This window comes from Ipomoea triloba, chromosome 8 (genome assembly GCF_003576645.1).
Source record: "Ipomoea triloba cultivar NCNSP0323 chromosome 8, ASM357664v1".
Taxonomy (NCBI): Eukaryota; Viridiplantae; Streptophyta; class Magnoliopsida; order Solanales; family Convolvulaceae; genus Ipomoea; species Ipomoea triloba.
Window position 1 is genome coordinate 8,575,869 of NC_044923.1, and position 13,565 is coordinate 8,589,433.

A 13,565-nucleotide genomic window follows, 5' to 3' on the forward strand; every position below is an offset into this window, starting at 1 on the left:
AAACCATAATATTATAGGTCTGTTTTGAGCGAAACTGAGGATATTGTTTTTATTAATAGTATAGATTGCATTGCAGATAAATATATATACTGAATTATTACCATTAGTAATTCTAGTCTAGAATTGTATTACGAATAAGAACGTAGGGAATAATATATTTTATTAGGAATTATATTTTAATTTACAATTGCATTAGGGATAGGAATTGTATTACCATATTTTTTACAATATTACGCAAACCATAATATTATAAGTCTGTTTTGGGCGGGAGTTAAAACTGAGGATATTGTTTTTATTAATAGTATAGATATAGATTACATTGCAGAGAAATATATATACTGAATTATTACCATTAGTAATTCTAGTCTAGAATTGTATTACGAATAGGAACGTAGGGAATAATATATTTTATTAGGAATTCTATTTTAATTTACAATTATATTAGGGATAGGAATTGTATTACCATATTTTTTACGCAAACCATAATATTATAGGTCTATTTTGGGCGGGAGTTAAAACTGAGGATATTGTTTTTATTAATAGTATAGATAGTATACATTACATTGCAGAGAAATATATATACTGAATTATTACCATCAGTAATTCTAGTCTAGAATTGTATTACGAATAGGAACGTAGAGAAGAATATATTTTATTCAGAATTCTATTTTAATTTACAATTGTATTAGGGATAGAAATTGTATTACCATATTTTACAATATTACGCAAACCATAATATTATAGGTCTATTTTGGGCGGGAAGTTAAAACTGAAGATATTGTTTTTTATTAATAGTATAGATTCTATTTTAATTTACAATTGTATTAGAGATAGGAATTGTATTACCATATTTTTTACAATATTACGCAAACCATAATATTATAGGTCTGTTTTGGGCGGGAAGTGAACGTAGGGAAGAATATATTTTATTAGGAATTCTATTTTAATTTACAATTGTATTAGGGATAGGAATTGTATTACCATATTTTACAATATTACGCACACCAAAATATTATAGGTCTGTTTTGGGCGGGAAGTTAAAACTGAGGATATTGTTTTTATTAATAGTATAGATAGTATAGATTGCATTGCAGAGAAATATATATACTGAATTATTACCATTAGTAATTATAGTCTAGAATTGTATTACGAATAGGAACGTAGGAAAAATATATTTTATTAAGAATTCTATTTTAATTTACAATTGTATTAGGGATAGGAATTGTATTACCATATTTTACAATATTACGCAAACCATAATATTATAGGTCTGTTTTAGGCGGGAAGTTAAAACTGGGGATATTATTTTTATTAATAGTATAGATTACGCAAACCATAATATTATAGGTCTGTTTTAGGCGGGAAGTTAAAACTGAGGATATTGTTTTTATTAATAGTATAGATTAATTAATATAATAAATTTTGATCTACAATTTTTACTAATGTAATGAATTTACATATTATATTATACTTAAGATGACAGAGGAGATAATGTCTATTGATGGATCATGGATATATATAATAGAATTTTCATATCTTGATAAGATATACAATTTTTGACTAAGCTATTGCAAAGTTTACGAAATAATTTATACTTACTAAATATTTCAAGTTACTCATTTGGTGAATTTCTCATAAAAGCAACTTCAGAAATTTGACATCTTTTTGTATCTCAAAAGTTATAATTTAATCACCTTTGTTGCATAATAAGGGAAATCAGAAACTTTTATGGTAGTGTGTTTCACATGCTTGAATAAGCGGACTTCGCCGGCCACAGACCAACCTGCATTTTAGACACTAATATGTGTGTGTGTGAAGGTTAAAATGAGAATTCCTCTTGTAAAACGCGAGGACTAATCACAACGACCAATCAATGTTCATCAATGGTTGAGAGGTTTAGTAAAAAATATACATGGTCAATTTTATATTGATGAACATTGATTGGCGGCTGTGATCAATGCTCACTTTTTAGTTTTTACCTGAGTGCCCTATTCTCATTTGAACCTCCACACACACACAACCAGTGTTCATTAATGGTTGAAGATTTATTTTTTTTAAATGCATGATCAATTTTATAATTATTACAAACTTAGAAGTTTGTATATTTATAAAATTGATCGTACCCATTTTCCCTTATTCTTCAGCAACATTCAATTATTGATTTAGCCAAATGAATGAATCAGATCAATCCTCACATTTTAAGTGAGGGCATTATATCACCCTAACTCACCTAATGTGTTCATTTTATTTCATGTAAGTAAAAAAACAGTCAAAAGAAAATAAAATAATTTGTAGGATTTATTTAATACTATCGAAAAAACATTTTTTAATTTATATTTATGAGAATATTTTTAAATATTTAATTTTTTATATTAGTCTAAATTAATAGTTTTGCTTAAAAAAAATATGTCAAGCCTGTCAAAAAAAGCGCAGTTAAGATCAATGAAATTCGAGAAAATGACAAAAAAAAAAGGACAAAAAACAAATAGAATTGACAGAAATAGAAAACTTTTAAAAGTTAGACAAAAACAGGCAAGACTCGTTTGGCAAACGAGTTTCTCGTTAGAAAAAATAATTTTTAAAATTATTCAGACGAAGAAGGGGAAAAGAAGAAGGCAGCCATGTCGACCATGGCTGCCTTCAACCTCTATATATATTTTTAAAATTTAAATACAAGGGCATTTTGATATATTTAGTTATAAATGTTAATATTTTTTTATCCTATATTTATATGTGGCATTTCACTTTTAGTTGTTGTTGTTGTGTTTTTTTTTTTTCGTTTTTTATTTGTTTTTTTTTTAAAATAGTGTTGATTGCAACATTATTGTGACATGGCCATTTTTTGTCATCCATCAAGAAATATATTTAAATGACATTAAAAATGGTGTTATTAACCACTCAAACTTTTTTTTTTTTTTCTTGTTGGTAATAGAACCACAAGTTTTGTGAATTCTTATGAAATAGGCTTATGCACTAGCCATAAGATTTGCCATGAAGTAGACTTGTGGGTTTTTTAATTGCATATTTTTTTTTGAATTTTGCAATAAACTTATGTATTAATTACAATTTTATTATCAAGAATAAAAAATGAGGATTTCGAGTGGTTAATTTTAAATATATTTGTTGACAGATGACAAAAAACGATCATGCCACAATAATGCTAGGACCAATGATAATGTTTTAAAAAAAAAAACTAAAAGTGAAAATAGGGCTGCAAATGAGCCGAGCGGCTCGCGAGCCGCTCGGTCAAAGCTTGACTCGGACTCGGTCAAAGTCGAGTTCGAGCCGAGCTCGAGCGGCTCGTTTAACAATCGAGCCGAGCTCGAGCTGTAATACCTCAGGCTCGTGGCTCGACGAGCCGCTCGCGAGCCATGTATAATATAATATATATATATATATATATATATATATATATATATATATATATATATATATATATTAAAAATTATAAATTTGAAATACTAAATATTTGAAATTAAAAAAGTAACCCTAAGTGTTCCCCAATTCCCCAAAGACTAATCATATTCGTGAATTCCCCCAATTCCCCCCAATTCATCTGCTTCCCGTACGCAAAGAGCACCGCCGCAGAGACCACCGCACCAGCACCGCCGCAGACCACCGCACCAGCACCGCACCGCCAGCACCGCCGCACCCTCCCATACGCAATCGACGACCGCCGCACCAGCACCGCCTCCCCTCCGCCGGCGGCCGAACCAGCACCACCTCCCCTCCGCCTTCGCCCACTGCCAGCGTCCAAACAGCACCACCTCCCCTCGCCGGTAATAACTGCCTTCCTTTCTTCTACTTTTCCTAGTATTTTTATACTGTATTAGTGTATTTTCTATTATGTGTGAATAATATCAGATTAGTAATGTATTTTATACTATTTTATAATGTATAACTATGTTTAATGTTCACTGTAAGAACTAAGAACTAGCCAAGGCATTGTATAGCTATGTTTATACTGTATTTAGGTATATATGTGGATTGTGTGAAGTGAATGAACTGTGGATTTTGTGTAGTGAATGAACTGTGTATAGCTATATATGTGGATTGTGTGAAGTGAATGAACTGTGTATATCTATATATGTGGATTGTGTGAAGTGAATGAAACTGTGTATAGCTATATATGTGGATTGTGTGAAGTGAATGAAACTGTGTATAGCTATGGTCAATGGTGATTTTGTTCTCTAGTTAATTTTGTTATTGTTTTTTATTAGGCATGTCATCAGGGAATTCATCTGTCCCGCAAAATCATCAGGGAAGTTATTCTTTTTTGTTTTAAACAAATATTTAGCATTCTTCACTTATCTAATATTATGCTTATTTTTCTTTTTTCAAATTCAACAGATCTTTCTTGGAATCAAAGATGACTACCGCCGTTGCCTTGTAACTGATATTGAAATAGATCTATGAACTTATTTTCAGTGTTGTTGTTGACTTGTAGTTTATATTGAAGATTTGAAGTGGACTTGTGAACTTACTTATTTTGAGTGCTTAAGTGTAGTTGATATTGCAGTGAAGTTGTGCCCATTTTAAGTTTTTAACCAATGAAGTTTGGACTTTGGAATGTTTAAAAATTTTTATTATTTATTTATGGATAAAACAGTAAATGTATGATGAAACAAGTGAAATTAAAGCATAATTGCGAACTGAAAATTCGAGCCGAGCCTGATTTCGAGCTCGAAATCGAGCCTGCTCTCGAGCTCGAAATCGAGCCTGATCTCGAGCTCGAGCTCGAACAATCGAGCTGCTCGAGCTCGTCTCGAGCAGCTCGAGAACTGCCGAGCTCGAGCTCGAGCGTCGATGCTCGAGCTCGAGCTCGAGCATCACCTTTCTAAACGAGCTCGAGCTCGAGCCACCCCTGGCTCGAGCTCGGCTCGGCTCGTTTGCAGCCCTAAGTGAAATGATACATATAAATCTATAACAAAAAAAACAAAAAGACTTAACACTTAGAATTGAATAGAGCAAAATGCCAATTGTAATTAATGCCATTTAAACAATTTTGTTGGTAGAAGACAAAAAATGGTGATGCTACAATAATACTATGATCAAAAGGAATATTTTGAAAAAAAAGAGATTAAAAATGATATATAAATCTAAGAAAAAAAAAGAGAGAATTAACTTCTATATTCCAATTAAAATTGAAATCAATTAAAACAAAAAGAGTTAATTCCATTTTTGTTCATATATTTATAGGTGACAGTCCACTTTTAGTCATTTTTTTATCAAAAAATTCATATTTGGTCTTAATATTATTTGACATGACCATTGTTTGGTCCTCTACCAACAAAAAAATTTTGATGCTGTAAAACACAAAGACATTTCGGTCTTCATTTATAGATTTTTTCAAAAAAATAAGCACAAAAATATAACGGGGTCAACTCAATTTGTATAAAAATGATCGATATGCCTTTGTATTTGACGAGATTTTAATAATTTTGTTGAAGGAGGACAAAAAAATGGTCATGTCACATTAATATTAGGACCAAATGTGAATATTTTAAGACAAAAATAAGACTAAAAGTGGACTGTCAACTATAAATCTGGAACCAAAAATGGAATTAACCCAAAACAAAAAATTTGGCCGGGTCTCAGTGGTTGCCTGGTGGTTCAGTATCCGGGTCAGGTCCGGGTCGTCAAGATTGCGGTTTCCTATCAAGAACACTCGCAGTCGCTCAGGCTCCCATTTGCTTCTCTCCAGCAAAGGCATCAATGGCAGTCTCTTTCTATCCTACAATCTCTTCTGGTCTACCCACCCGGACCGGATTCGCACAGTCTTCTCTAAGGTTCTTCTTTTTGTTCATAAATACGTATAAAATTTTAAAAGAAATTCTATTCCATTTAATCGTATGTAAACATATAATCTTCTTCTTTGCAGCTGCGGGAGCAAAGTCTCTGTTGGGTTAAGAGTTCAATCTTCAAGTCCGTGTTTTCTGCCCTTTTTGAATATTTCTTCAATTTTCGGTTCTCGAATTCTTTATTGTTTGTTTTGAATATATGAATTGAAGTTCACGTTTCATTGTAATTTATGTTTGGGCAGATTTTCGTGGACTTTCTTCATCTAATATAAATGTTGAATTTCACAACAAGGTTTATAGAAGCATTGAGTCCAGGTGGTTTCTGGCACTCCGATTTATTGGTTTTCATTCAAATGGCAAAAAGTTGAATTCTTGAATAACTAGGGTCGTCTATTTCAATTTTGAAGTGCATCAAATTCTTGTTTTTTCCCTCTTATGAATTATGAGTAAAGCTTATAGTGACTTGGAGTTGGACTGACAAGTATATGCATAGTATTGAATCTCGTGGTTTCAGTAGATGTGCTTTTTTGTATCTCCATTTCATGTCAAGATTGCTTTAGTAATCATTGGTAGTATCTGCGGAATTTTCGATGCTCAAGTTTAATGCACCGCTTGAGTTTTAATATCAATTTTTTTAAAAAATGAATATATGTTTGTTTTAACTAATAAAAATAAAATAAAATTATTTCCTTGTTTTTCCTTTGGCACCTTTCATATGCGTTCATCTCTTTGCCTTCTATAGCTTGCAAAATATTTTAAAGTGACTCTGAACTTTGACTTGTATATGTATACATGCATAATACTTCAAGTCTTACAACTCATTATTTAAGTCTATAACTCTTTCAGAAAGCCTAGATAAGATGATCTAGTTGGACTCATGGTTTACACCAATTCAACTGCCATTAGGTTAGGTTGGGTAACAATAGATGGAAATAAATCACTTTCTTCTCAAACAAGTGAAATAACTCTCAGTCATAGTTATTAAAATTTAAAAATCATAAAACCCCAGAAACTGTTCTTGAAGGTGTTCTAGACTCATCCTTTCAGAATAGCATTGTACTAGATATCACTCTTTGCATTTTTCTAGGGCCTGCTTTTTCTCAAATGACTTTAAATTAAGACTTTTGCTTGTCTGTTTGAGAAAGTAGACTTAGACATTAGGTTTGGTTTAAATTTATTTAATTGGCTTTTTATATTGGAGTTTGGTTTATGCAATGTTTCAGATTTTACGTTATTTCAATGACTTTTCTCCTATATTTTGATTCATTTTGGGTTAAGGCTGTTTAGTTTGACTTTGATGTGTTCATATTAGAGTTTTTGGTGTTGAGGAATTCCATAAATCTATTGGATATATCTCCTTCCCTTGTCAATGCTTAAATGGCTTAATATAATTTCACAGTTTTTCTTCTTGCTTAAAGTTAAACAACTGAAAAGTATCTTCACCTGTGATCCATAACAGATAATATAAATATGTGTTTGTGTGTGTAAATTAATAATTTCATAGAACTTTTGCGAACTTATCATGTATAAACATGCTATAGTTTTTTATTTTTATTTTTGGGTGCCTAATCTCAAAGTTTTCAATTTGATTGCCTCTTGATTCATCATGTTATGATTTTTAACTTTTTATCCTAATCCCGGTTTCAAACTTGGCCTGAGAAGGCTAAGATCTGTGCATATTGACATATTCCAAACTTACATTTGATTATATAGATTTAGATGAGTCCATCTTGCATCATTCATCATCAAAAGATACATCAGGAGATAGGCCATTGATACTATCTTATTGATTTTATTGATTTCTAATTTTTATGCTGACTTATAAAAGATGCATACAACCCAATGGGGTAGCTCAAGTGGCAAGTGAGCTCTCTTTGTGGGGAAGAATTCCGGGAGAACCCGGGTTCGATTCCCCCTGGGCCAGCTCCTGTGCCTTTCGGAGCGACACGTGGGTGGACCTGGACTGTTAAACGGACAGAGAAAGACCCCGTGAATTTACCAAAAAAAAAAAGAAAAAAGATGCATATATTTCCGTATATGATCTTATAGTTAGGGTGTGTTTGGAAACCTGGAAAATGACTTCTGGAAAATGAGCCATTTTCCAGAAATTATTTTCCTTTCCGGTGTTTGGCTACAGAGTAGAAAATTGTGTTTGTGTGTTTGGTTCATTTTCCAGAAAATGAGTAGGAAAATGAACAAAATTGTATAATTAAATATTTTAGTTAATTTGTTTAAATATTGAGCTGAAAACTTTGAGGGCCTTGTTCTCCATCCACAGTATATCACTTATTTAGCTTAAACTGTTGATGATTACAACTTTTGGGCACTCTACTCTGTTTTCGCAAAATCACTCCACAGTATATCCTTTGCCAAAATTACTACTTTTTTGGGTTGATGATCAACCTCATCTCTTTGAATACATTTGGGCGGTCGGTCGGTGGTTTTGCCCAGTCCGTCGGACTCGCAAACCCAGTCCGTCGGACTGATTTCGCAACCAGTCCAATGGACTGGTTTGCGAAATCAGTTCGATTTTTTGCCCAGAAATGAGAATGTTTTCAGATCTAAAAATTACAAGTGAAGAAGAAAAGGAAGAAACAAGAAGAAAAGGCGAAGCTGCGAACCAAAGAGGAGGGCAGATGGAGAGGGGCGCAGAACTGAGAGGCGGAAGCAAGAAACAAGGAGATGCGGGTTTGGAAAATGACTTCCCCCCAAAAAAAGGGGAAGTCATTTTCCCCCAAAACTGAGTTATTTTCCATTGACCGAAGGCTTATTTTCCATTGACTCATTTTCCTTTCTCTTCCCAAACACCAAAATCCCGAAAAATGATTTCCAGAAATCATTTTCCGGGTTTCCAAACACACCCTTAGTGATGAAATGGTCACCCGTTGATTGTTACTTCATGCTTTCTTGGCCCGTAAGCATTCTTTCTGAAGGCACAAGAAAGTTTCATTGCTTCGTATATCTTCCTTCCTCAGCAAGAGAGTTGTGCACTGGGTCTTATTTTAAAGTGTTTTACGTAAATGCAACATTTTATTAAAATCACAGTTGTTTCTCCATTTGCAGAACTTGTGAGAGTAAACCAACTCGTGGACGAGTTTCCATGATGCCCATTGGAGTGCCAAGAGTGCCTTACCGAAATAGAGCGGAAGGGACTTGGCAGTGGGTTGACTTGTGGAATGCTCTTGTAAGTTGCATCGTGAATGATTAATGTTTTGACACTCAACTGAGTATGCTTCTTCTGATTAGAAAACAAGTTTTTGCATAGTCACTTGATTAATCTTCCTTTAAATATCATCAGCATTGGTTGATAAAAGATATCTGTTGAGCCATTGATGTATACCACTGATATTTTATGAAAACCCCTCTGCAATAATTCTGTTACATTTTCAATGGTTTATAATTATGTGTACTTAATTTTACTCCGTAATATATTACTAAATATTTTTCCAACCTGAAGACATCTATGATTCTGGTTGCAGTATCGTGAACGTGTTATCTTCATTGGGCAAACCATAGATGAAGAGTTCAGCAACCAAATATTGGCCACAATGCTTTATCTTGAAAGTATTGATGATTCAAGGAGATTGTATATGTACATTAATGGCAATGGTGGTGATGTGAGTTCTTTGAATTGTCTCCTTAGTATTCTTGTTATTTTGTTCCTTGTGTTGATTTTCTTCTCATTGTTTGATCAAACTTACCTTACAGCTTACTCCGAGCATGGCCATCTATGACACAATGCAAAGTTTAAGAAACCCTGTTTGTACACACTGTGTGGGATATGCCTATGGTCTGGCTGCATTTCTTCTTGCAGCTGGGGAGAAGGTAGTATTCCTGTCTCATAAAAGTTTTTTATGTCAAATAGACGTGCTTTTTGTAAAGCTTTTAAAATTGTTTTATGATTAATACTGCAAAATATCCTAACCTTTTGTGCAATTTGCTACCATATCCAATGCTTTTTGTTTTGAGTATTATATCCAAATGTTTCAAATTATAAGTAAATAGTGAATATTTGACCTTACTATGTTCATTACTTTTTAGTTGCTTAAATGGAGGGTTCTTGGCTTTAGGCGCTTAGCTCCTCTCTCCTTGGTTTCCTCTGTTTGATCTTGAGCCTTTTTTTTTTTCTAAAATACAAATAAGTAAATACTTGTTGCTGTTAACTTCAAACTGCTCTTTGTTTCATTAAACTGGGCTTAAGAGAATATGATTGGTCCACTTGGGTGTTGTAGAAGATGAAAGTAGATTGTCACGTTAACAGTAGGGAGAAAAGTCACTTTTGAATTTGTGATTATCATGTTGAATAATACCATATCAAATACAGAAGTGGTACATACACTCAAGCCTGAGTCCTGTTTTGTCTAGGTTTTAATAATGACTTGGATTAAGGATGAGGTCTTCTTAATAGCTCAACAAGACTTGTGAGGACATGGTACTTTTTACATGGCTTTCATTGGGTAATTACCTATGGGTAAAAGAAAGTTCACTGTTGGATAAGAACACTTTAATGCTGGGAGAGCATTGAAGCATTGCAAATGAAAAAGAAAATAAGGATATAATGGAGCAATAATAGCAAAAAGCAGTAAATTCATTCTGTCAAACTTAATTTTCTATCTCAGGTTTCATTTTGTATTATAAATAATCTTCAGAAACTGATGAATAAAGAAAAACTTCTCCATGCTGGATATTTTGTGTAGTTTATAGTTCTCTGCATAGGTGACATAGTTTTCATCAATCGCAGGACTCACTTTCACTTTATGTTGTAAAGCTGAAACTAAAGATTTACATAGTTTATGCCCTTGTTTTGCACTGTGTAGGGTTACCGCACTGCAATGCCTCTTTCAAAAGTTGGCTTAGAGGCTCCAGCTGGTGCTGTTCGTGGTCAGGTTTGATTCCAACATTCACTTCTATGAAAGCTTGTTGCCGATTATTACTCTTTTTAACTTGGGGGGTGTGGTTAAGTGGAAGGGACTTGTCCATCCTTAACCAAACGTCAAGGGATCGATCCTTGCCTTTGGGTATGGACCAGCCTTAAATCTCCAGGCCAGCTGTCCCACTCTTACAGGTGCCTACAATTCAACCGAGGGGATTATTCACTGTATCCAACGGTGGAAACCTTGGGTTACAACCCAAAAAAAGAAAGATTATTACCCTTTTTTGTGATTCTCATGCATGTGAATGCTCTTTAGGCCGATGACGTACAGAATGAAACAGAGGAGCTTATCAGGATTAAAAATTACCTTTTCAAGGAGTTGTCTGAGAAGACAGGCCAACCTATTGAAAAGGTACATTTCTGCTTTGGCATTTCATTAATCTTCATTAACTTTGTAGTAATGTAAAGGATCCTTTTTGTTGAAGACTAAATACAGGCAGGGAATAAGCACACGATCCTTCCAAACCCGAATCTTCTACCACACTCTCATAGGTTTTAACCATTGATAAATGATGAACCTTAGTAATCAGTTTAGCTAATCATTTCTGAGGATTTTATCTGCACTTTTTTCCCTATACCTGACATTCAGTATACTCGTCACATTATTCCGTTTTACTCAAAATCTGCAGATCCAAAAGGACTTGAGCCGGCTGAAGCATTTCGATTCCCAAGAAGCTCTTGAATATGGTCTTATAGATCGGATAGTTAGGCCTTCAGATTTCAAGGACGATTCCGAGAGGAAGGATTCTACTGTAGGTCTTGGTTAGTTTGTATGTAGTGTCTGAATTTACTAAATTACTGACTTTTTTTAATGGCTTTTGAACTTGCAAAGTTTATAATCTGATTAGTACACTTGATGAGTTGTTATGTTTTTAATTGATCCAAAAATCCCAGCTTGCATTTCTTGATTTAGATATGAAAGTAATTCAGTTTGATAATTGTATTTTAATTTTATATAAATTTCTTTAAGTTTAGTGATCGTTTTGCTCTATACTTTTCAATTTGAAACTTGGGAGTTCGAAATGTATCTTTAAATTATTAAAGTAGTTTATTTATATGTTTTGAGATATTAGTTTTTGTAGAATAAATTAGACAGTTGTTATATCGTGGACTTTGTGGATCATGGTCCAAAAATGACACCGTTTCTTTAAGTAAAGAAACAGCTGCGGTCAAGTCTTAACGGAGTTCTGTAAATGAAATTACAGTTCATCTCAAAAGATACTACCTCACATATGTTTTTATATCAAAATGAAATTGTATTGTGTTGAAAGGAAGTTGTAGTGCGTATAAAATGAAATTGAATAACAGTTTTACATATTTGAGTGTATATTGTCTAAGCTCACCTTCGCGTGCCGCTAGATACTCCTGAAGGCTTTTATTTTCCGCAAGGGCCTTGGTACATATTACCTCGCATTGGGCGTGTAGGACCTGTACTTCCAGCATAGCTTGCAATGTAAGAATAAGGTGAGAGGCATTGAAGTATAAGCAAATAAATTTTCAAAGCAAATACCCAACCTCTAGCATTTGTCTGAGGTACCACTATTGTAGCACGCTCACATCCATGGCACTCAAGTAACTCACATCCGTGGGAGGAGCAAGGCGGGAGGCGTACTTGACAGCATTGATACTCCCATTTAGTATAGATGCTTCAGGAGGTGCGTCCGCTCCTAGCTTGGTATTAATAGATTGGTATTAATTGTAATTGAAAATAAAATTTTAGATGGAATTGACATAAAAATTTTGGTGAATAATTTTTTATTTAAATATGAACAAGAAATGACACTTCTAAATTAACTTTTGAATTGTTAAATTTTTATGCATTATATTTGGACAAAAAAATTAATTATAATTTTATTTTTATCATAAAATACAATAAATGGAAGTCCAAATTGATTTAAACTCAATTACCTCAAAGGTCATTTGAGATTATGTTTCTTACTTATATAAATAGAAATCTCTATCATTATAGCGAAACTTAAATATTAAAACAATCTTCCTCTCTCCCTATGTTCTTGTCTCTCTATTATTGACTTTGTCTTTGCCGTTTACTCTATTATATTTAAATTGCATCTCGAAAAAAAAAATGAATATCCAAATTAAACTATTAGACAGAATCCCTATTTTTAATGGAACGGCGTGTATATATATATATATATATATATATATATATATATATATATATATTCGATTTGTGAGTGCCACCATGTATATAGACTATATACATAGTTGTATTGTAATAAAAGTCGCTATTTGTATTCATACTTGCAATCATAACATGCCATCAAACATATATAGACTTTGTAGAGAAAATTTGCACATGTCCTCAACATATAATTTGATTCTTCTGTAATGCTTGTGTTCAAACAAAATATAATGAAGGGATGGATAAAAAGTTGGGAACAGAAAAGGAAATGTGGAATAATTCCCACCTTCCCCTTCAAAATGTCTTTGAGAATTTTCTCATGCGATAGAGAGATCTTTCATTGTGAGAAAATGACATCCAATCATAATGCATGTGTTAATTTATATCGACAATTAATTGTGATTAGACTTGCAACAAGTGTTTATTAGAACGACAATTACTAATATTATTATATTTATTATATATTTATATATTTATCATCTCTAAAAACTTCATTCATATTCATTTTAAAAATAAATTTTCATATATTTTTTTTGAAAGCAATGCAAACAAGTAGATTAATGCAAAAGAGCAAAAATAGAGTCGGGGGAACTGAATCTCATTTTAAAAATAATTTTTCATATTTTATTTTTAGTATGTCGTAAAATGTTATTTTATTGTTTTAAAAGTAACCGTATGCATAATTCTA

The 13,565-nt window shown here is 32.9% G+C and overlaps 1 protein-coding gene across 1 annotated transcript; it reads left to right on the plus strand.

Annotated features, from left to right (window-relative positions):
- Window positions 1-5,634: 5,634 nt before the first annotated feature.
- Window positions 5,635-11,672, plus strand: LOC116026584 (ATP-dependent Clp protease proteolytic subunit-related protein 2, chloroplastic). Its single transcript, XM_031267906.1, has 9 exons — window positions 5,635-5,789; window positions 5,882-5,925; window positions 6,044-6,116; window positions 8,865-8,985; window positions 9,281-9,418; window positions 9,510-9,626; window positions 10,619-10,687; window positions 10,991-11,086; window positions 11,364-11,672. Exons 1-9 carry the CDS (start codon window positions 5,716-5,718, stop codon window positions 11,499-11,501), a joined length of 870 nt encoding a protein of 289 aa, XP_031123766.1. The 5' UTR covers window positions 5,635-5,715; the 3' UTR covers window positions 11,502-11,672.
- The last annotated feature ends 1,893 nt before the right edge of the window (window positions 11,673-13,565 follow it).

What these genes read in the sequence shown, in the direction of transcription:
- LOC116026584 (XM_031267906.1), top strand. Translation starts at nt 5,716, where the DNA reads ATGGCAGTCTCTTTCTATCCTACAATCTCTTCTGGTCTACCCACCCGG. An exon ending in TTCGCACAGTCTTCTCTAAG is followed by an intron (nt 5,790 to 5,881) that starts GTTCTTCTTTTT and finishes TCTTCTTTGCAG; the next exon opens with CTGCGGGAGCAAAGTCTCTG. An exon ending in TTAATGGCAATGGTGGTGAT is followed by an intron (nt 9,419 to 9,509) that starts GTGAGTTCTTTG and finishes CTTACCTTACAG; the next exon opens with CTTACTCCGAGCATGGCCAT.